This window comes from Cicer arietinum, chromosome 3 (assembly GCF_000331145.2).
Source record: "Cicer arietinum cultivar CDC Frontier isolate Library 1 chromosome 3, Cicar.CDCFrontier_v2.0, whole genome shotgun sequence".
Classification (NCBI taxonomy): Eukaryota; Viridiplantae; Streptophyta; class Magnoliopsida; order Fabales; family Fabaceae; genus Cicer; species Cicer arietinum.
In genome coordinates, this window is record NC_021162.2 from 65,638,042 (window position 1) to 65,662,249 (window position 24,208).

General features: G+C 30.8%; 2 protein-coding genes and 1 pseudogene across 2 annotated transcripts; 2 read left to right on the plus strand and 1 right to left on the minus strand.

The window, feature by feature from the left end:
* Nucleotides 1–4,206: 4,206 nt before the first annotated feature.
* LOC101488845 (metacaspase-9) lies at nucleotides 4,207–6,602 on the minus strand. The gene is made up of 2 exons (XM_004493225.4): nucleotides 5,898–6,602; nucleotides 4,207–5,039 (listed from the first exon to the last, which is right to left on the minus strand). The coding sequence occupies exons 1-2, from the start codon at nucleotides 6,256–6,258 to the stop codon at nucleotides 4,441–4,443; spliced, it is 960 nt and encodes a 319-aa protein (XP_004493282.1). The 5' UTR covers nucleotides 6,259–6,602; the 3' UTR covers nucleotides 4,207–4,440.
* A 4,397-nt stretch (nucleotides 6,603–10,999) lies between these two features.
* On the plus strand, nucleotides 11,000–15,710 carry LOC140919618 (translocase of chloroplast 34-like; annotated as a pseudogene).
* A 3,346-nt stretch (nucleotides 15,711–19,056) lies between these two features.
* LOC140919624 (translocase of chloroplast 34) lies at nucleotides 19,057–23,877 on the plus strand. Its single transcript, XM_073366210.1, has 8 exons — nucleotides 19,057–19,194; nucleotides 19,472–19,585; nucleotides 19,930–20,035; nucleotides 21,060–21,186; nucleotides 21,301–21,565; nucleotides 23,038–23,106; nucleotides 23,195–23,356; nucleotides 23,462–23,877. The coding sequence occupies exons 2-8, from the start codon at nucleotides 19,484–19,486 to the stop codon at nucleotides 23,582–23,584; spliced, it is 954 nt and encodes a 317-aa protein (XP_073222311.1). The 5' UTR covers nucleotides 19,057–19,194; nucleotides 19,472–19,483; the 3' UTR covers nucleotides 23,585–23,877.
* Nucleotides 23,878–24,208: the final 331 nt, after the last annotated feature.

Sequence of the window (24,208 nt, forward strand, 5' to 3'; positions counted from 1 at the left end):
ATTAAATACATAGATTAGATATATCTATTTTTAAAATCATTTTTACTCAAAAATTAACACTTTTAATTCTTTACACAATTTAAAAAAAAAAATATTATAGAATTAAAAGTTTTAATAACAAAAGAATTGTTTAATCATGAAATTATTATTTTTTTTTTAAATTGTGTAAAGAATTAAAAGTGTTAATTTTTGAGTAAAAATGATTTTAAAAATAGATATGTTGTAAAATATAAACATGTTTAATGTTAAATTCAGAAATATATAAAATTATTTGAATATCATAGAACTAATATTTAGTAAAAGAAATAATTAATTATTAATTTATTTTATTAAGAGATCGAAAAATTTAAAATTGTGAAAATTGATTATAAATATGCAAATGACAAGTAATGTTCTAAAACATGAAAAAATTTAACAAAAATATATTATAACAACAAAATATATTCCATAATCATAATTAAGATGTTTATGATACTACAAATAGCAGAAATTTCATTTGCATTATTATTCATTTAATAATATTATAGAAATTTTAAGTTTAAGTTTATTATACTAAAATATATACAATGAAATGGAAATAAAAATTTACTCATAAAAGTAATTTAGTAGAGTTACTTTAGTGTCTTGAGTTTGTTTAAATTTATTTCGTTGTCCCTGAATCCACCAACCAACACTTAATTTAGGTATAGAATTTGTGTTCCTCTTAGAGTAGTATCATCTAGCATTTTTGGTATAATGAAGATGTCTTTGTGGTTCTGACCAACATCTACGTCTAGTGTTAGTAATTTATTTTTTCAGTTATTTAAATCATCTCCACATAATTCACTACGGTGAAAATAGATTGGATCGAGTTAGGCTTTACAAGACCTAAACTTTGTCTGTCAAAAAATTCAAGGTCTAAATCTGCTATGTGATCCGTCATAGGCTTACTTTTTAGATATGTCTTCGTAGAAGTCTGGTATGGCTTGTTAGCCTACTTAACATCCTATTTCATTTTAAAATTTTTGAATAAGTAATCAAACATATCTTTAAATGGATTAATGAGTTAATATTTCAATGAAATTAAGTTCTATTTTAATATTTAACATAATATTTTGAAGAACATGACTTTATACACATCCTACTTCAATTCTATTTTATAATAATTCGTTTAAATATGTCAAAAACTAAATAAGGTTAATATGCATAAATTACTATAATAATTAATCAAAATTACTAAAATTTAATATAATAATTATAGTAGTAAAAAAAATATTATTTATATTTTTAAAAATTTGCCTAATAGGCTTATTATGTAGCATGTAGTTTGTCTTTTTTTTTTTTTTAACTAAATAGGCTTGTTTAGAAGTTTTGGTCTTGCTTGTTTAAAAGAAAAGTCTAGTTTTGGCTTAGCATAAGCTCTGCCGGTCTGACTTATTCGCACCTCTATAATTCACACAAAACTTAATCAATACAATATAATCATATATAAAATATATAGACTTATCAAACATGAAATGTAGAAGCACAAACAAATCATAGTATAAAATCACAAAAAATAACTAATTCAAAAACGAGATAATGTTATCATGGTAGCTACCCAATATTGTTGGTCTTTTTTGACAATTGAAGAGAATATCAATTTTATTTCTTCAATTTAACAGTAAACAATTATGCAACATCAAAATCTAGAAAAACACGCTGAACTAAGAAAAATAATAAAATACTACAAAACAACAATTTAGAATATATGTAGAGAAAATGGAGATAGTGTAGAGAACTAGACTTTGAAGAGCATAATGAGATTGGATGGATAGAGAAATACGTTTGAAGAGTACAATGAGATTGGAAGGATAAATAAATACGTCCGAAAAAGAAATGGAATAATAGAGAACTGAAATTGAAAATCGCAAATCTAAACTTGCAAATTTGATTACATGCAATAAATTACAAAGAATTTTAAATGTAAATTCTTCTAAATTGTAATTGTGATTGTATATAAGTTACAATATGATAAAAATTGATGTTTACAGTAAACAAATAATTTAGTACTATTAGTGAGTGTTGTTGTTGTTGTGTGATATGATGAGTGAATTAGTATCTAAAATTTATGTTACAAGTTGATTGAAAAATTAAAGGGAACATGTTGATTATAATAGATTTACGTTAATAAATTAATTGAGGAGAGGTGAGTGAGTGTTTGGGTGAGTGACTTAAAAGTTAATTACTGGAAATGTTTAAGATTAAAAAACAAAGAAATTTGATAACTTAAACATCCAAAAAAGAATTACATCTAAATATATGAATTCAGATATAAATGATAAAGTATTACAATGAAAGAATAAAATATACAAAAGGTGAATTATTATAGAAAATAATATCATATTTTTTATGATGCGTAATAAATTTGAATAAGTGGCGATGAAAAAGGTTGAACATTATTTTAATATATTATAAATGGATTGGTATTATGGACGTTGACCAGGAAAAATATGACAACTTTAGGAAATGTCACACACAAAAGTGGGTCAATGAATGCATATGGGACATGATAAAGACCTATTAACAAACGATGTTGTCACACCAATATGAGAAGTATGCCCTTTTCATAATTTGAAATTAACAAAATTCGAGCAATGAATGATTGTATGGATTTATCTTTTCAAAAGCCAAAATAAAATTGTCTGATGATGATTATAAAAGTCACTCCATAAGGATGTATAATTTTCACTTTATTTCAAAATTTCTTCAATCATAAAAGTCACTTTTTCTTCTCAAACCTAATTTAATAGATCTTATTTAATAAAAAAAAAAATTTCTTAATAATCTAAACATCAATCGAAAGGTAAATTAAGTTTGATTTAGAAATTTTTGAGTCAAGTATCAAAATTTAACTACTTAAGTACTAAATAAACATTTTACCTAAACTAAAATATATTAACCCCTTACTTGTGACCAATTAGCTAAGACTAGGGATGAGAATAGACTAGGCCGTCCGACAGGGGCCTATGGCCTGGCCTACTTATGGCCTGGTCTGTTTAATAAAAAGGTCAGGCTCAGACTGTTTTTAAAGCATATTTATGTAAATAGGTCAAGCTCAGGCTTGTAAAAAAACCTATTAGGTCTGACAGGCCGACCTATATATATTTTATATGTATTCCATTCTCTATTTTTTCTCCTTCTAATTTCCATTGCACTCACTCCAACAAACATGTATGAAAACATCATATTTTTTATAAAAATCGATATTATTTATTTGTTACTTTATATTTTATAAAAACCAATACTATTTATTTTTTATCTTTATATATATTATTAGTATATAAATTTAAAAACCCTAATTGTTTATTATTACTGAATATGAGTTTGTTTGAGAGGTAATATTCCGAGTTGTTTGAGAGGATTTGTTTAGAGGTAATATTTTGAGTTGTTTGAGAGATAATAATAGGTACGTTTGTTTCAATAAAAAATTTATTCTTTTAAACCAAAAACTATTTTTTAGGGTTTAAAAGGTATTTGTTTCATATTTTTAAAAAATTATTTTGTTAGAAAAATCATTTTTTTATTTAATATATATATATATATACATATACACATTAGTATTGGTATATGGAGAATCATATAAATCGATATGTGTAGAGCATCATGTAGCTATAGATAATTATTTATTTATTACCTTTATATATATATATATATTACTAAATATGATGTTGCACGATAGGATTTGTTTGAAAGGTAATAATCTGAATTTGTTTGAGACCATTTGTTTGAGAGATAATAATGGGTGCGTTTGTTTTAATAAAAAATTTATTCTTTTAAACCAAAAATCATTTTTTAGGGTTTAAAGGGTGTTTGTTTCATATTTTTTTTTTAAATTATTTTGTTAGAAAAATTATTTTTAATGTGAATAAGGCTTTTAAATAGGCTTACAGGCCAGACCATGATAGGTAGGCCAGACTCAGGCCGAAAAAAAAAGCCTATCATAGGCCGTAGGCTAGGCTTATGCCTCAAAAATTCATCGTATGCCAGCTCAGACCTTTCAAAGTCTGGCCTGGCCTAGCCTATTCCTATAAATGGTCCTTTTTTTTCAATTTAAACATCAATCAAAACTTAAATCAAATCCTCATTAAGATTTTGGGTTGATAGATTTACCATGTCAAATTAATTTAAGATATACTAGAAAAAAGATTTTTAAAAAATGAAATAAAGAGAATGAAGAAAAAGAGAAGAAATAAGAAATACTTAATGAACTTAAAATAAATATGGTGAAATTACAAACCTATATGGGAACAATGTTTGTATCAAACAATCAAGTGTTCTTTCCATTTATTATTTCATATAAAATTCATACAACAATACAATTATGAACAACATAATGATACACAAGTGATGCCTCAAACATTTAACTTCATTTCACACATCAAATTCTGCATACATACAAACATTTCATAAATCATAGTTCTAACATTGCAACAAGAAGATAGCATCAGCATTCTCATCACTACAATAAAGACAAGGATGTTGTTGCACAAATCCTTGTCCTTGTAAAACATCTCTAGCCTTCATCACAACCTCTCTATTACTCAATTGACCAATATTATCCTTCAACACCATCTCAACAGCATTGCTAAATGCACCATAAGCTTTTCCATTTGCACCATTCATATTATTTGGTCTCATATCAGCAGAAGTCTCATCAGCTTGACAACCACTCAAAAGAATCCCTTCATCATGTTTCAATGGTTGGAACAAATCAAGATCAAGTAACGGTAGCCGAAACCGCAAGCTAGCTTCAGAGCCAAAGAACTCAAGCAAATGAGTTCCAATGTCTGTTGTGTTTATGTTTGTTAATGATGAGAGGTGTTGAAGTATTGACTCATAAGGAATAGTCTTTGGTGTAATATGAATTTGTTTCAATGTAGCATTTTTGTCTTCCAATGAGTTTGGTCCAATTTGTTCCTTTTCTTTGTCAATTAGGCCACCACTATGGCATGAGTCTGACAGAATTGTTAGGCTTGTTCCCTTTGGAAGCCGATTCACTAGTTGCCGAAAGTCCAAATCTATATAATATAAAGATAAAATTTAAAAAATTTCTTCAATTGCAAAAGGTTTGAAATAAAAGCACCAGTTTTATACATTGTTACTATATGGTAAGAGGGTTGTCACATAGTTCGAATATCTAAGCAACTTCTATAGTTCACAGCCTACTCTGCATTTTTAACTGTGATTTTTTTCATATGAACTTGAGCTAGTTGCCTCATAAATACTTTTGTTGAATGCTGACATATACTAATAGATTTTTTTTAAGTCAATTTAATAGTTTGATAAATTGACCATCTTTTGAAAAAAATGACCTCTTAAAAATATCTCAATAAAAAGAATGTGTCTAAAATAGTGAAATGTTAGCCTTTTCTGAATCTATTGATAATTGTTAAGAAACACATTAACATGTTGATCATATTTTGAGTAAATATTTTTATAACAATGCTAGAAATTAATGATATTTTAAATGATTAATCATTCTATTCTTTAAAATATATGGGTTAAACAATTTAATCTTTAAAATTAACATATTTTAAAATGTTTCATGAAATTAAAAATTATTCGATTGAACACTTTATTTTATAGATTAAATTGACCGACTCAAAAGGATTAATATGGTCAATGAATTTTAATTTCAATTTCAATGATTATTTTAAAAAAATTAGTTAATTTCACTTCCAAATTGTTTCACCCTTATGATTTCATCAACTAAATTGGTGATTCACTTGCATAAATAAAATAATAGTTTAGGCATTGAATTTATCACATAAATGCCACTCCACAAACCTACAAACAAATACTCAAGTCCTACAAGTACATATTTTAATTATGTGCTATGAGAAATAATATTCAAAAGGGAAGTTAATAATACAAACCAGTGATAAGATTGAAGTCACAAGGCACAATAGCTTCTTCATGTCGAAAAGGATGTCCATATTTCATGGAAGGAATCCTAGTTCCATGCCCACTATAATGAAAATAAAGCACATCCCCTGCTTCAGCTCGATCAATCATGCTACCTAATGCTTTCTTAATGTTAGCACCAGTTGGCATAGTTGATGAAGAAGTGTTAGGTTCATCAATTAGAAGCTCAATATTTTCATGATCAAAACCAAAACGTTTTACCAACATGTCCTTCATAGCCAACACATCATTTATGCAACCATGCAGTTCATTGGGGGTGTTAGGGTAATTGCACCCTACTAAAACCGCTAGCCTCTTGTTCTTTTCTTCCATTTTAATTATATGAATTCTCTAAGCAAGTTTTTCAAAAGAACTTTATATGGATAATAAGGTTGAAGACTATTGGTTTATTCATTGAGGATCATGAGCTTTATAGTTTTTAAGGTGGGAATTGCTTTTCCTTTTGGATTTGCCTTAAGCAACCTTATGTTACATTTGTATTGGCTTTCAAGCGATGGAACTTCTATTTTTGGAATATTAAATTATAACTTCAAATTGTTGCTTGTGAGGCATAATAACTGTTGGTGAACGAAAATTGGTTTTTTGTATGACTCCATTAGTCACCAAGTAAGTTTTTCAATGGAGTTAAAGATTCTAGCTTGGGCGGTGCATTACTCTTATTTATGATGAAGCAACTTTGGGAAGCAAATAAGAATGACATGATTAACTTAGAGTTTCAGCTTTTGTTTTTTTGTCTTTCTGTGCTGATCACATATACAGTGACTTGTAATTCTGGGCTCTAGAAACAGTCCTTGCGTGCAAGTAACACCTCATATAGTTCTTTTCTTGCAAGTGATAGGCACTGCACCTGTTCCCTCGTTCAAATTACTCTCTAACTTGTAATCCTCTACTCTAACTCGTGTTAGAAATCACTATAATATGAAGATAATTTGATTTGATTTCAAAATCAATTTAAAATTCACTATAAAAAAGATTTTGAATTGATTTAATAATCGACTTTATGTTCAGAACATGTGATAAATAAAAAAGTATTGTAGTAAGTGTATTTCAGTATTTGGATATGTGATTGGGCGTACTACTGTAACATTAATCGTTGCCCGAAAAATCCCTCAAAACAAAAAACTTGTAAAGCTGACAAAATTGAATGGTCAGAATTTATATGGCTAATCAATCAGACTAACATAATATTTTCATGCATAATTGAAAAGAAAAAGATAAGCAAATATCTAAGATATATTCTCCAGACTAGCCAAACTCCGCCTCCAATAAAGAAAAAAAATAAAACTGTATAAATTAATATTGATAGACACCAACACCGTTTCTTTCATCATCGAGTAATGATAATAGATATTCACAGAAAGCCAACATCCACAATGAGTATTGAATTTGACCAGACCTACAACGTCCCGAGCAACATCTTAACAACAAAATACTTACTCTTGCAAGGGAAAGGTGTATACAGCCACTCTCAATTGTTGGGTTGTTTGCAAAGAGAACCCTAAACTTCAATTACTATGACAATAAAATTCCAATTAAACCTCAGTCATGTTTAGTGAAATGAAAGTGTTGCTTAGCTAAACCTGATAGACAGACACATTTTTATGTACTCTTAGACAGTTATGTTTGTGTGTGGGTAGTTACTGACCTGGTCCACAGTACACTAATTTTACTTTCATTTACGAGACTGTTATGTTTTTATGTGTTGCGAGGTTAGCATATGAGATTGGTAAGGCGTCTTCAGTTAATAGGCAGCCATATGAGAGAGTAGTTAGTGGTGGATTATGTTGAAGGAGAAAACTCTTTGTTAGGGGAAAACACTGTGTTAGTTACTGTTATGTTAAAAACTGGCCTATAAACCAGATTATTTTAGTAATAAATTCAGATTTCTGTGTTTTATGTCTTCGGTCCAACAAAAAAAACTAAATTGCCCGTTTATATAATAACTTACAAAATAATTGAAATTTAAATATGCAAATGAGTAAGTTCACTTTAATTTATGATGATCACTGGTCTTCGAATTGTTTTATGAACTTTTTAATTACAATATCCAAAGTATATCAAAAAATAACTAAATCCAAAATTCAAATAACATATTTAGACAAATTAGATTAGGTCACTAAGTATCTTAGGTAACCAATTAAAATTTAAGAGTTAATAAAAATAACTTCATTAAAAGAATCATGTTGCCTCGTTACAATCAGTACAAAGTTCAGGAACTGTGAATGAATTTTCCCTCCCTTCTTTTAATAGACTAAGACATAAACTGTACCTCCTTTCATTCTGGCTTTCTGCTCTGTACCCCTATAAAAGCTTAAACTCTCCAAGTTCGCAACTAAGCTCTGTACATTATATAGACAACTAAAAGGTAAAATTTTCTCATGGGTGTGCGCAACAATATCATATAGTAATGTTAATGCTCAGAAACATCTTCGATTTCATCAAGAGGAATGTGATGGGAAAACCTATAAAGAGCAACAACTTAAAGATCTTTCCAAACATTGAAGTCCGTACTTGAAGCAGTATAGTTTATAATACTGTCTTGGCATCCTATAAAGTAAGCACTCCGAACCGGATCTATGTTTATTAAAGCATGTGCTTTATGAGCAGGGCTAGCAGCAACAACAACCTCATCTCTGCCAATGGTCACCTCAGCATAACCAATATCAGCCACCTTGCTGTTTTCCGCCTGCAAACAGATTACTGTGTACTCAAGATGATGGAAACCCGAAATTCATAATCCAAAATTAAGTGAAGAAAGAGATAAAACAGTAGAAAATAATATGTATTTACTGGATAAAGAAAGCAAATGTGTAGAAAGGAATGGATCCCAATCTACCCCAGAGCTATGCTCCTCAGAGATAGAGAAAACTCTCTCTGTGCCTAACCATAATGGTTCACTCAATATTCTTGCATATCCCCTTAATCTCACTATTTATAATACTACGGCATAACAAACTTGCTAACTAAGTATCCTACCCCACTCATTATTTACCATATACTCTTACCACACTCTTTATTGCATAATACCACTCTTTATTAGTCATTTCATTGGAATCCTAATTTTAGAGCTTTATAACTTTTGAGAACCTTTTTCCTTCAGAGCACAAGAGCTAATTATCTTGAGGAGTGCTAATTTGACTATTTATTCAACAGTAAAAAATTGTGAAGAAATAAAACATTTTAATGAAATTGATTTCCAAATACGTAAATTGATGTTTAGTATGTATACGTTTGTGTTTGGATTTTCTGTCAAGTACCCCCAAAAACCCCTAACTGATGTTAACACAGCAAGACTAGCTCTTGTTTGTTTGGAAGTTTTCAGTTGGAGACATTTTGCAAACTAATTCATTGCCTTCAAACTCGGTTTAAAATGGAAGGAGTGTTGTTTATGCAAACTTAGTTTGCAAAATGAAGTTGATTCAAATTTAAATTTGAAAACTTCAATCCAAACATTCATGGTTTTTTAGTGTTCGCTTAATAATAGACCTTCTCAAAATCTAGTTTGTAGAATATGTTTCTTCCTCATCTTGTTGGCTTTACTCATAAGTGCCACTAACAAAAAATTAAAGGCTCCTAGTTCCAGGTAGCAGTTTAGTGGCATTTGCATCCTTCTAAGAATAATGTCATAAGTAAGAATCAATTTATATCATTTATCTTATAATGTACACTTTACCAGCCGATAAAATGTCTAGAGAGAATGAACATTCCCTGATTACTTTAGCATTCTAAAATAGGTTAGAAAGTGTGCTAGGACTTTATTTTCAGTCCAACTGAGAACCCAGTATCTGTGACTAATTTAAGCACCACATTCCCAAAAGAAGAATCAACTACACATTTCAGTTCACAAATCAGGATATTGTCTTTGCAAGAAAGTGAAATTTGCACATGCACATTCCTCCTACTCCTTACCTTCCCTCCACGAAAAGAGAAAGTATAAACAATAGCATATAAAAACCATTGCATTTTCTTAAGCTGTTAGTGCCAATTCCGCCTCGAAACTACTAAAAGTTGGTAAGTGAGTTCAAGAGAGGATGCCAAAAATACGCAATGCAATAGAAACTTCATCTCAACTATCTACATTTTACTGACATGACTATACGCCAACACTATAGCAATCAACAGCTTACCAATTCAAACAAGCCTGTTGAGATAATATCTCAATCAAATATTCTATTTATTACACCATATACATGTGATGATATCATAACAACAACACTGTCTTATTCCAGCACGGCCAAGCATTTTGTCAGTTCAATGTCAATATTGAGTTAAATAACAGCAGCATACACACCGTTCATAACATCAAACACAATTATCAAACAGCAACTTAAACGAACACCACATGTTTAGGTCAGCAACCTAACATAATAAGGAAGACCTAACTCTTCCATAGTAACTGAGGGAACGCTTAATTGAGGATTTGACTCATGTAAAGTGGTTGGTATTTCAACATAGTCATGACTTGTTATGCATGTGCATGTAACAGTGTTATCAATCACAGACTGCGGAAATTTGCGGTTTATTCAAATTTCACTATGCTACAATACTTTTAACCGTTATGTGCTAATACTTTGTATGTTAAACAATAGTTATATGTACAAATTTAGTTATACATTACCAGTGCTACAGCGCTATTAGACAACACTTGCATATAATATTAACCATTATTTATTCATGAAATTATACTCCAAAGTGAATTGTTCACTATAGAGAATATGAATACTACTAATTCATAGTTTCATGCTAATACCGTCGAAAGTGATTCAAATGTAATTAGTAACTAATATAACTGAAGCTAGATCTATTGAAACTAATCAAATAATTTAGTCTCATTTGTCTGTAATAAGATAAGATAAAGGGAAAGGGGAGCGTACCCTAAACTTGATTGAAGCCCCCCAAAGGACAAAAGTCTCGTTACAATCATGATGTCTATGATTCCCTCTTAATTTTCCAGGTCGAATTTCACCGAGGTGAAGAGAAGCACAGGTAACAGCTCCACCTTAAAAGAAACGTCGTTAGTTGAATTTCGGGAAATAAAATTGAGCATAGAAAGGAAGTACCTGAAATACTGGAAGAGAGTGCGAGAGCGATAGGGTCGAGAATCCATCCACGGTTATCCTTGGTAATAGGGGAAGGAAAAGAGGAGGAGAATCTGCGGAGATTGGCTTTAACGTCGTCGTTTGGGGAGGAGAGAGGGAGAGGATGGGAAGGACGGTATGAACGGAGAGAGATCCAAGCGAGGAATAGGAAGATGGAGAGGACGAATGGGAGAGAATGGGGTCTTTGAAGAAATGAGGTTACGAGGGAAGGACGAATCCGTTGGAATATGGCGGAGGATGATGATGACGAGGATTGTGGGATGTTGATGTGGACTGTTCTTCTTGGCGTAGCAGTAGATGATGTTGACGTTGATGTTCCTATCATTGACGTTGTGCTGCTGCTTCTCTCTGGTTGCACTCTCGTCTCTCTCATTGCTTTCGCTCTGATTTCCAATTCTAAGCCATTGCTTTTCTCCCTAGTGTTTCTTTATCTGTATTTTTTTTTAAAAAACACATTTTTCTCCATATCATATATATCTTATATTAATTTTAATCTTTCTAATATTATTTTTCAAATAATTATTCTTTAAATATTTTATACTAATAATTTTTATCTCTATTCTACAACTTTTGAGTATAATTTGCGACGTGGCAGCTTTACATTCAAAATAGGTAAGAAAAATGTTGCAAGTATTTGTTATAGAAGTTTTGATACTTGCAAGTATTCGCTGCTCACTCTTCCGGTACTCATTTCTTCCAAATTTTATCAATCCTATTCCTTTTCTTCCCCTTCGCTTCTTGTTTTCTCCCCAACTTTTAATTTCACCGTATTATGTTAATTATCTTGCAACTTCTGTGCCAATATTCTTACTGATTATTCTGTTCATTCGTGTCCATGATACCAAATATCTGTTTTCTAATTGTTAGGTTTTGTGGATTATGCACTAATAAACGCTTTCGTTTTTTTTTTCTTTCTATGTTGTGTTAGTGGAACATTACTATGGCATCCCAACAAGTTGTCCGTGAGTGGTCTGGAATCAATACATTCGCTCCTGCTACGCAAACCAAGTTGCTAGAACTTTTGGGAAAACTTAAACAAGAGGTTTGTATTTTCCTCATTCTCTCAAATTATTGCACTCTTAACAACAATTTTTCATGCTTCTTAGGTTTGTTCAAGGTTTTAAGAAATGGTCTGCATCCGTAATTATGGTTGCGATATCATGTTTTTGATGTTTACACCACCACAATTGCAGTTAAAGTCATATTAGTTGCATTTGATTGCGATTTTTCGTTATACCAAATATCGCAGCATAACTACGATTTCAAACCTTGATTTTGTTTTACTTTTACTATTGGCTACATGTTTTTAACAAGAATTTGCAATTGAAAGGTTTTTTATTCCGCATTTGGATTTGTGTTTGTATCTTTCGATATAGAATGTAAACTCCTTAACCATACTTGTGATGGGGAAAGGCGGTGTTGGAAAGTCTTCAACTGTGAATTCTATCATTGGAGAAAGAGTGGTTTCAATTAGTCCCTTTCCAAGTATGTGATGATACTTCCCTTATCTATGATGGTCTGTTGCAGTGTTGTCAATTGCGGATTATGGAAAATAGCAGTTTGTTCATATTCTACTATACTATAGTATTATAGTGCTGCAATAGCGGCTATTTCACAACACTTTGTACTAAGTAGTGTATTGCAGAACAATAGCGATTTTTTAAATTCTGCTATGTTATAGCACTATAACGGCTATTTGACAACACTAGTATGTAGGGTGGCGATTTTTTTTAGTTGTTATTCTTTTATGTTTGCATGTATTTGTTGTAACTAACTCTTTTAATTTTGAAAAAGTCAGAAGGGCCAAGATCTGTTATGGTGTCACGTTCAAGGACAGGTTTTACATTGAACATTATCGATACTCCTGGTCTTATTGAAGGGGGATACATCAACGATATGGCACTTGATATAATAAAAAGGTATTCTTTTATGTCTGGCATGTAACAGTCCACCTGTGAAACATGTTTTTGGTCTTCTAAAATAAAACTGATATTTTTTTCTCTTACCCTTTTATTTTATTTGGGTTTGAGTAGTTTCCTTCTGGACAAGACCATAGATGTTCTGCTTTACGTGGATCGCTTAGATACGTATGAGTAGACAACTTGGATAAGTTGGTGGCTAAAGCTATAACTGACAGTTTTGGCAAAGGAATATGGAACAAGGCTATAATAGCACTCACACATGCCCAGTTCTCTCCACCAGATGGATTTTCTTATGATCAATTCTTCTCAAAAAGATCCGAGGCTCTCTTGCAGATTGTCAGATCAGGTGCCTCCTTGAAGAATGATGCTGCTCGGGTATTTGTCTATGAAACATTAACCCTCTTTTGAAGTACATCTCAGGAAAAAATGTTTAAACTGTAAAGGCAAAAAGGAAATGGAAGTTGAAGTATTTAGACTTTAGTTCCTGTATCCATGATCCTTGAATGGTAAAACAACAATTGGCCACTTAAATGGATTCTATACTTTCCAAATGCACTTACTCTTGTATGAATTTGTTTTCGTGCGTTTGTGATGACCATTATAGTTAGTTCAGTTACTCCACTTTAGGACACTTGGCCAATTTATTTACATGGATGGGATGGGGGTAGTTTTCAAACCCACATTGTATTATCTGTTTGAACCTGATTAACCACGAATTGGTCCACTGGCCAGTCTGCTTTTCGTAAAAACTGGACTTGAAACTCTTGAACGGTGAACCAGACGAAACTTGACTAGTTGAACTGGTTCTTTATTTGAGATCTTGTACTAAAATATTAAACCAATATTCAAACCTTGGCTGGTGCATTCGTAGGGTGATCTTCAACCACCTTGCCAAAGCCATCTCTTAACGTTATTGCTCAAAATGTTTTTGGCAATTGTAAGAATTGAGCCAGGGCATTCATTAAACATGACGGACTCCTTTCACAAATTTATTTATATATCTCTGTTTCTTAGTATGGATTTGTCTTCTAGTTTATGTAATCCATGTCAGGTGGTATGTTTTGCGCTGTAATTTATATTTAATTTAAAAATGAGTTATTGTATATGTTATAATTCAATTCAATGATGTTAGAAATATCATTGAATATTTCCTTCTAATTTTTAACTATATATTTATAACAAGTTATTTTTTAGTACATTGCATCATTCATATGAATGGACAAATTCCAGTTCAACCCTGATTCAATCACATTCCGACCTCAATCTTTAACCTTTTCCTCCACTAATTCAGATATTGGTTCAGTTTTAAGATAATCGGTACAGAAGCATATCCTAGATATATTCAATGAGAAATTTTCCCATTGTGCTACGTCATAATATTATGTGTTCCTGCTACTGACCTGCTTTATTACTTTATCCTTTGATCTCTCCATACAGCCTCTTTGATTTTTTGTTTAATGTTGGGTTGGGTGAGTCAAACACAACATTTCTTGTATTCTCGTTGACTGTTATTTCGTTCATTCTAAACTAAGTTTGGAGACGTGGTTTCATCCAGGGGATTTGTTTGATGGATCTTCTGTGAGTTTGGAGAGCCTCATGAGATTGCAAAAATTAATTTATTTGTTGATGGTGAATTTATAATATATTTATTACTTCCTGTAAAATTTAGAGTTCTTTCCACTTGTTAATTTTGTTTTAAATTAATGTCAATAATTATTATTATTTGTTGCTTTTCAGAAACTTTGTGTATAATTCATAATTTTCATGCTTATATTTTGCCTTTTTCATAACCCTAGGCTTCTGCGATTCCTGTTGTTTTGATCGAGAATAGTGGGAGATGCAACAAAAATGAAAGTAATGAACAGGTTAGAGATTTGCTTGCATTTCCTTGTATCCTCTTTTAGCCCATTTATCTTGCTTCATTCATCTGATTGAGAAAATGTGTGCATGGTGACAGATTCTTCCAAATGCGATTGCTTGGATTCCTCATCTAGTCCAAACAATCACAGAAGTTGCACTGAACAAAAGTGAATCTATTCATGTTGACAAGAATTTGATTGAAGGACCAAACCCAAATCAGAGAGGAAAATTATGGATTCCTCTCATATTTGCTCTCCAAGTAAGCTTTTGATCTTTTTGGCATATTGTTTTCTCTTTATAATGACAGGAGCTTCTTATTATTTTTATTGTTTATTTTATTCTTTCTGTCTACAGTTCTTGTCAATCATGAAGCCAATAGAAAGACTGATCAAGAACGACGTTGCTAATGAAAAAAGCCATCATGGGAGACGCATGATGTAGGTGCACTTTTTGGCGGAGGATGATGATGAGGATGTTGGGATGTTGATGTGGACTGTTCTTGGCGTGGCGGTGGATGATGTTGATGTTCTCATCATCAACGTTGTGCTGCTGCTTCTCTCTGGTTGCACTCTCATCTCTCATTGCTTTCGCTGCTCTGATTTCCAAATTCTAACTTCTAAGCCATTGCTTTTCTAGCTAGTGTTCTTTGTATGTTTTTTTTAGTGAAGAATTGTGGGTAAATTTGCAGTTATCCAATGAAAATTAACCACACTTCTTCAAAAACAACTTAAGCCTCTTTTTTTATATAATATGTAATTCATATGATAAGGGGGTTTGATCGAGTACCAAACTCCCCTGGGGTAAGAAATGTGGAATTTCTTACTTCCATAAATGAAATAAGTGAGGTTTTGTTTTTCAAATGAAAAGAGATTGTTAATTTTCACTTAAGATTTTGAAGGTGTAGAGTAAAGTGTGGTTTTTGTCCAAAGCAAAAAGGTGACATTAGTTTAAGGTGCAACCTATATTTATATATTTATATATATAGTTTAAGGTGACATTTACATTTGACTATTTTAAAATTGACTTACTTTGAATAAATATTTGAAAATTATTAGAAATTTTATAAGATGATTAAAGATACTCTTAAAAATTAATGGTATACGACTCTCTTTGTTTTTATGAATAAGACAGTAATTTAATTAATCTCGATTTCATATGATAAGGGGGTTTGATCGAGTACCAAACTCCCCTGGGGTAAGAAATGTGGAATTTCTTACTTCCATAAATGAAATAAGTGAGGTTTTGTTTTTCAAATGAAAAGAGATTGTTAATTTTCACTTAAGATTTTGAAGGTGTAGAGTAAAGTGTGGTTTTTGTCCAAAGCAAAAAGGTGACATTAGTTTAAGGTGCAACCTATATTTATATATTTATATATATAGTTTAAGGTGACATTTACATTTGACTATTTTAAAATTGACTTACTTTGAATAAATATTTGAAAATTATTAGAAATTTTATAAGATGATTAAAGATACTCTTAAAAATTAATGGTATACGACTCTCTTTGTTTTTATGAATAAGACAGTAATTTAATTAATCTCGATTAATACGAATATATTTTTGTTTTTTATTTTATTAAATTAATATTATTTAAAGTATTATTTTAATCATTAAAATACAAATGACCATTAACATCAATTTTTAGTGATATGGTATATGATATGATGGTTGAGTGTTAATATTTTTCATGTAGGAATCCATATGCTGGACTGAATTCACAAATAATATATTAAAATGTGGAAATTTCCTGCTTTGGAATAAGGACGGCGTGGGATTTTCCACCTTTAGGATTTTCCATATCTATTAAAGACTTAACGCCAATATTTTTTGATAATTAGATCTATTATTGATAAATGTAATGGTTGCATAGAAACGGTACACTATATGAAATATATAAAACCTAAGGTAAAAAAGACATGTAACCCTTAAAATAGACATCCGTAAATTATGTGATAGGATAGATCGGTGATATCTATTTGGTGTCATGGAAATTTTGCTGTAATAATATTTAAAGACATTAATTTTAATTACATTACTAATAATTAATATATTATCATTGTTTTTATATTTATATAGATAATATTAGAAAATATTAATTTTAAATATTTATTTAATAGCAATTATTTGTTATTTTAATACTAAATTATAATTAGTAATATTATAACTATTCTTATTTTTATTTAAAAGATATTAAAAAAATACTAAATATTTTTTTTTTTGTTATGTGTCTTGTCTTATTTATTAATGATAAATATTTGTCTTATATTTTTATGTATTATTGACAAAATATTTGTCATATAATTTTTTCAAAAAAAAATTGATCAATGATTAATATATGTTTCTATTTTATTTATGTATCAGCAACAAATATATTTGTTCAATAATATTTTTCTATATTTATCTGTGGAAACATTTATTTTTATTTTTTTGTATATTAGTGAAAAATATTTGTTCTATATTGTTTTATATTTATCAATGATAAATATTAATATTGTGTTTTTCAATAAATATGTGCCACTTACTTTTTTATATATCAATGATGACAAAAAAAATTATAGAAAAGATAAGAAAATGATGAAAAATAAAATAATTTATGTCAAGTCAAATAAAATAAAGGTTAAAATATATTTCCACCATTTAGCATTTAACTTCTATAGATTTTGGTCATAATATAAAAAAAAAAATTGATTTTGGTCATTTATTTTTTTTTAATTTGTATAGTGTTAGTCCTTTTTTTTTAAAGATATTAAATATAAAATAGAAAAAATATTGACTTATAAATAATTGTTTGAAATGGTGTAATTCTTGTCTCAATTAACATGCAAAATCGTCAAATTATCTTTAAATGTTGATAGTCATCTTTAAATTATTATTTATACTTCAAAAAATTGTTGAAGAAGATAATAATTTAAAAATAAATTTTAATATTTTTTATGTCAATTGAGACAATAATTATGTCACATTGAATTAGCATTGTTAAGTCGACTTTTTTTTCCATTTCTTATACAAAGCACTAATGTTTACATACTTCAAATAAAATGATCAAAATAAATCTTAGTATCAAAATAAATATTAGACAAAACACGTAAAAAATGATGATGTTGTTGGAGCCAAAAGCCCTAGAAAATATTTGATCCCTAAAAAGAAAATTAGAGTAAACCATCGAATTGTGTCCGAAAATTTCAAATTTACGTAATATCAAAAGGATATTTCATATTAAATTATGTCATCTAATTTGCTCTCTCCATCAAATAACTTTGTTGAATATGTTAAGATATTTTACCGTAAAAAATGTTAAGGTGTCACATTACTTGATATTGTGATTTTTCTACGTCACACTATAGATTATCTACAACACATGAACCATTTTGAGAGCTAACTTCTAAATATAAAATCTCTAATTATCTTTTTTCCCAAAATCTGAAATCCAAAAATACAATATTTTCTTTCTCATAATTAGTCGTCCTTAATTCGTAAATGTCCGAAATGCAATATAGTGGTGCTACATTCAAAAAAGATAAACAAAACATTACAAGTAGTTGTTATGGAAGCTTCAATATTAGCTGTCATCAAAGTAAAAACCACTATTTTCTCAAGTTTACGGTGGAAGAAGAGTTGTCATTAGAAATGCAAACACTAATAAAATCTTATTCACTTGTCTATATCCTAAAATTTTTTTTTTTAATAATTTTTCAGATGTCTTTATCTTCCAGTAGTCTATAACACCTTATTTAATAATCTGATACAAGATGGTAATTGTTTTCTGATATGGTTTGATGAGGTTAAGAAACTAGGTTTAGTTAATAATAATAGAGTTGGATAAAACTAAACAGACATGGAAAAAAAATGTGATGTATTGAATTAAATGTTAATGAATAAAGTAGACACTTTGATGAATAAAGTGATAATATTAAAGTGTTTGCCAATAACAATATTCATATTTGAGATCTCTCTACAACAATATTAAAAACCTATCAAATGTTTCCTGTGACATGAACAAATTTAATTTCCCTATAATGTGGATATGTCTTTTAACATAACATATCAACACACTTAACATAACAATTTAACCGAAGAAACAAATTGTTGGACGTAGTATATCTGGGGTACTAAAATGTGCACCTTACAATTTAAGCCCAGTTTTAACTCAGTAAAATAATAAATTAATTTAAAAGTGTAATAATATTGCAGTATTTTTTAATAGAATATATTGGAGTAATTTTGGGTAGCGAGAAGTTATTAAATAATTTGTATATTTAAAGGACGAAGCCAAGGCAATGGTTGAAAAGAGTGACCGCTATTCGTATATCTCAAAACTGTACTTAGTCGGATAAGGGCGGTTCTTCCTATCGCCGCTCTCTCTTCCGGTAATCATTTCTTCCAAATTTCATAAACCCTTTTCATTTTCTCTCCTTCGCTTCTCGTTTTCTCCGCAACTTTTTATTTCCCACCTTATTATGCTAATTATTTTTCACTCTAGTATTTTTCAACATTTTACTTCTTTTGTGCCACTATTATTACTGATTATTCTGTGAATTCGTGTTCATTATCTTAAATATTTGTTTTCTAATTGTTAGGTTTTCTGGAATATGCACTAATAAAAGCTTTCTTTTTTTTTTTCTTTCTTCTTCTATGTTTTATTAGTGAAACATTATCATGGCATCTCAACAAGTTGTTCGTGAGTGGTCTGGAATCAATACATTCGCTCCTGCTACGCAGACCAAGTTGCTAGAACTTTTGGGAAAACTTAAACAAGAGGTTTGTATTTTCCTCATTCTCTCAAATTATTGCACTCTTAACAACAACTTTTCATGCTTCTTAGGGTTATTCAAAGTTTTAAGAAATTGTCTGCAACCGTGATTATGGTCGCGACGTCAAGGTTTTTTATGTCTGTGAGATTGTGATTGCAATTAATGTGGTATTAGTTGTATTTGACTGCGATTTTTCGTTATACCAAATATCCCAGCACAACGATTTAAAACCTTGATTTTGTTTTACTTTTCGTATTGTCTACATGTTTTTTTTTACAAGTATTTGCAATTGAAAGTTTTTTTCTTCTTCTTATTCTGCCTTTGGGATTGTGTTTACTTCTTTTGATATAGGATGTGAACTCCTTGACCATACTTGTGATGGGGAAAGGGGGTGTTGGAAAGTCTTCAACTGTGAATTCTATCATTGGAGAAAGAGTGGTTTCAATTAGTCCCTTTCCAAGTATGTGATGATACTTCCCTTATCTATGATGGTCTGTTGCAGTGTTGTCAATTGCGGATTATGGAAAATAGCAGTTTGTTCATATTCTACTATACTATAGTATTATAGTGCTGCAATAGCGGCTATTTCACAACACTTTGTACTAAGTAGTGTATTGCAGAACAATAGCGATTTTTTAAATTCTGCTATGTTATAGCACTATAACGGCTATTTGACAACACTAGTATGTAGGGTGGCGATTTTTTTTAGTTGTTATTCTTTTATGTTTGCATGTATTTGTTGTAACTAACTCTTTTAATTTTGAAAAAGTCAGAAGGGCCAAGATCTGTTATGGTGTCACGTTCAAGGACAGGTTTTACATTGAACATTATCGATACTCCTGGTCTTATTGAAGGGGGATACATCAACGATATGGCACTTGATATAATAAAAAGGTATTCTTTTATGTCTGGCATGTAACAGTCCACCTGTGAAACATGTTTTTGGTCTTCTAAAATAAAACTGATATTTTTTTCTCTTACCCTTTTATTTTATTTGGGTTTGAGTAGTTTCCTTCTGGACAAGACCATAGATGTTCTGCTTTACGTGGATCGCTTAGATACGTATGAGTAGACAACTTGGATAAGTTGGTGGCTAAAGCTATAACTGACAGTTTTGGCAAAGGAATATGGAACAAGGCTATAATAGCACTCACACATGCCCAGTTCTCTCCACCAGATGGATTTTCTTATGATCAATTCTTCACTTCCCTTATCTGTGATAGTCTGTTGCAGTGTTTTGAATTGTGGTTCGCGGAACATAGCGGATTGTTCATATTCCGCTATTCGCCGCAATAGCTCGTATTTGACAACATTTTGAACTAAATAGTTTATTGCGCCAATATGTTTTAAATCTGCTATTTTATAGTGTTGTAACGGTTATTTGACAACACTGGCCTGTAGGGTTGTGATTTTTTTAGTTGTTATTCTTCTATGTTTGCATAGGTGTTGTGCCTAACTCTATTAATTTTAATTTTGAAAAAAGTCGGAAGGGCCGAGACCTGTTATGGTGTCACGTTCAAGGGCAGGTTTTACATTGAACATTATCGATACTCCTGGTCTTATTGAAGGGGGATACATCAATGATATGGCGCTTGGAATAATAAAAAGGTATGCTTTTATGTCTGGCATGTAACAATCCACCTGTGAAACATGTTTTTGGTGTTCTATAATAAAACTGATATTTTTTTCTCTTACCCTTTTCTTTTGTTTGGGTTTGAGTAGTTTCCTTCTGGACAAGACCATAGATGTTCTACTTTACGTGGATCGCTTAGATGCGTACCGAGTAGACAACTTGGATAAGTTGGTTGCCAAAGCTATAACTGATAGTTTTGGCAAAGGAATATGGAAAAAGGCTATAATAGCACTCACCCATGCCCAGTTCTCTCCACCAGATGGATTGCCTTATGAAGAATTTTTCTCAAAAAGATCTGAGGCTCTCTTGCAAATTGTCAGATCAGGTGCCTCCTTGAAGAAGGATGCTGCTCAGGTATTTGTCTATGTAACATCAACCCTTTTTTGAAGTACATCTCAGGATAAAATGTTTAAACTGTAAAGGCAATAAGGAATTGGAAGTTGAAGTATTTAGATTTTAGTTCCTGTATCCATGATCCTTGAATGGTAAAACAACAATTTGTCACTTAAATGGATTCTATATTTTTCAAATGCACTTACTCTTGTATGAATTTGTTTCTGTGTATTTGTAACAAGTTAGCTCTGTTACTCCATTTAGGACACTTGGCCAATTTAATAACATGGGACGGGTAAGTATTCAAACCCACATTGGATTATCCGGTTGAACCTGATTAACCACAAATTGGTCCACTCTCCAGTTTGCTTTTCGTAAACACTGGATTTGAAACTTTTGAATGGTGAACCGGTCGAAACTTGACTAGTTGAACTGGTTCAATTTATTTTAGATTTTTTGTACTAAAATATTAAATCAAGATTCAAACCTTTGTTGGTGCATTGGTAGGGTAGTCTTCAACCACCTGGCCAAAGCCATCTCTTAACATTATAGCTCAGTTTATTATGTGTGCTATATGCCCTTTTGAGATTTAAAATTGATTAAACTTTTTTGGCAATTGTAAGAATTGAACCAAGGCATTCATTAAACATGATGGACTCCTTTCACTAAGTCATTTATGTGTATCTGTTTCTTAGTATTGATTTGTCTTCTTTTGTATGTAATCCATATCACATAGTTAGCATGTTTTGTGCTGTAACTTATATTTAATAATGAGTTATTGTATATGTCATTATTCAGTTCAATGATGCTAGAAATATCGTTTAGTATTTCCTTCTAATTTTTAGTTATACATTCATAACAAGTTATTTTTTCTTACATTGCATCATTTATATTTATATATATGTACAAATTCCAGTCCAACCCTGATTCGACCATATTCTGAGCTCAATCTTTGACCTTTTCCTTTACTAATTTGGATATCGGTTCAGTTTTAAGAAAATTGGTACAGAAGCATATCCCTGATATTCAATGAGAAAATTTCCCATTGTGCTGTGTCATAATATTATCTGTTCTTGCTATTGGCCTTCTTTATTACTTTATCCGTTGATCCCTCGATAGAGCAGCAGCCTCTTTGATTTTTTGTTGAATTGAATGTTGGGTGAGTACAAACACACCATCCTTGTATACTTGTTGGCTGCTATTTTATTCATTCTAAACTAAGTTTAGAGACACAGTTTCATCCAAGGGATTCGTTTGATGATGTTCTGTGGGTTTGGAGAGCATCATGACTTATGAGATTGCAAAAATTAATTTATTTGTTAATGGTAAATTTATTATATATTTATTACTTTCCTGTAAAATATAGAGTTCTTTCCACTTGTTAATTTTGTTTTAAATTAATGTCAATAATTATTATTATTTGTTGCTTTTCAGAAATTTTGTTTGTAATTAATAATTTTCATGCTTGTATTTTGCCTTTCTCGTAACCCTAGGCTTCTGCGATTCCTGTTGTTTTGATCGAGAATAGTGGGAGATGCAACAAAAATGAAAGTGATGAAAAGGTTCGAGATTTGCTTGCATTTCCTTGTATCCTCTTTTAGCCCATTTATCTTGCTATATCTGATTGGGAAAATGTGTGCATGGTGAAAGGTTCTTCCAAATGGGATTGCTTGGATTCCTCATCTGGTCAAAACAATCACAGAAGTTGCACTGAACAAAAGTGAATCTATTCATGTTGACAAGAATTTGATTGAAGGACCAAACCCAAATCAGAGAGGAAAGTTATGGATTCCTCTCATATTTGCTCTACAAGTAAGCTTTTGAACTTTGTGGCATATCTTGTTTTCTCTATATGTAATAATGATAGGAGATTCTTATTCTTCTTCTTTTTGTTTATTTTATTCTTTCTGTCTACAGTACTTGTTCATCCTGAAGCCAATAAAAGGACTGATCAAGAAGGACATTGCTAATGAAAAAAAGCCATCATGGGAGACACGTGAAGGTGCACCTATTCGTTCACGAAAATATAATCGAAATTAGACAGGTGTTTACTTCAATTCCAAGTAGTCTGCGGCATAGGAATTTGTGATTTAGAGGATTGCTTGTGTTGTGAGAAGTTGTTTGCTTTAGCATATAGTTCAGTTTGATAGGATTTGATGTATTAAGCTAGCACTAGATGCAGCCATTATCATTTATTGTTTTATATCCCTTGTCTGCCCTTAAACAATTAACACAATTCCCAAGTTTGCATTTTCCCTTCTTTTGCTCCTTGAACAATAGGAGTTGATATGATTATGACGTTCAATCTAAATTAGTTGCTTGAGCTTTGTTTAGTTACCAAACTGTGTTGTCTTGTCCATGGTTGCGTCCTGTGGATGCTTGGGGGAATTATCAGAGTGGTGATAAGGATCTTGTTTTATTGCAACACCAGCTCAGTTCACGGTACATGGCCTTTAGGAACTGCCTCTTGGATCGTCAATGTGTTGGAAGGAAGCTCTATAGTATTAATGCGTTGAAAGGAAACTCCGAAGCAGGGATTTGAAATCTCTAGATTTGTTGATTTATAATGTCCATTTAGGCAAAGCTCAATGATCACAGCTATGTTTGGATTGACGCGGACTATGATGCACCACATTGAAACTGGATTTTGAAGTTTCAATCAAA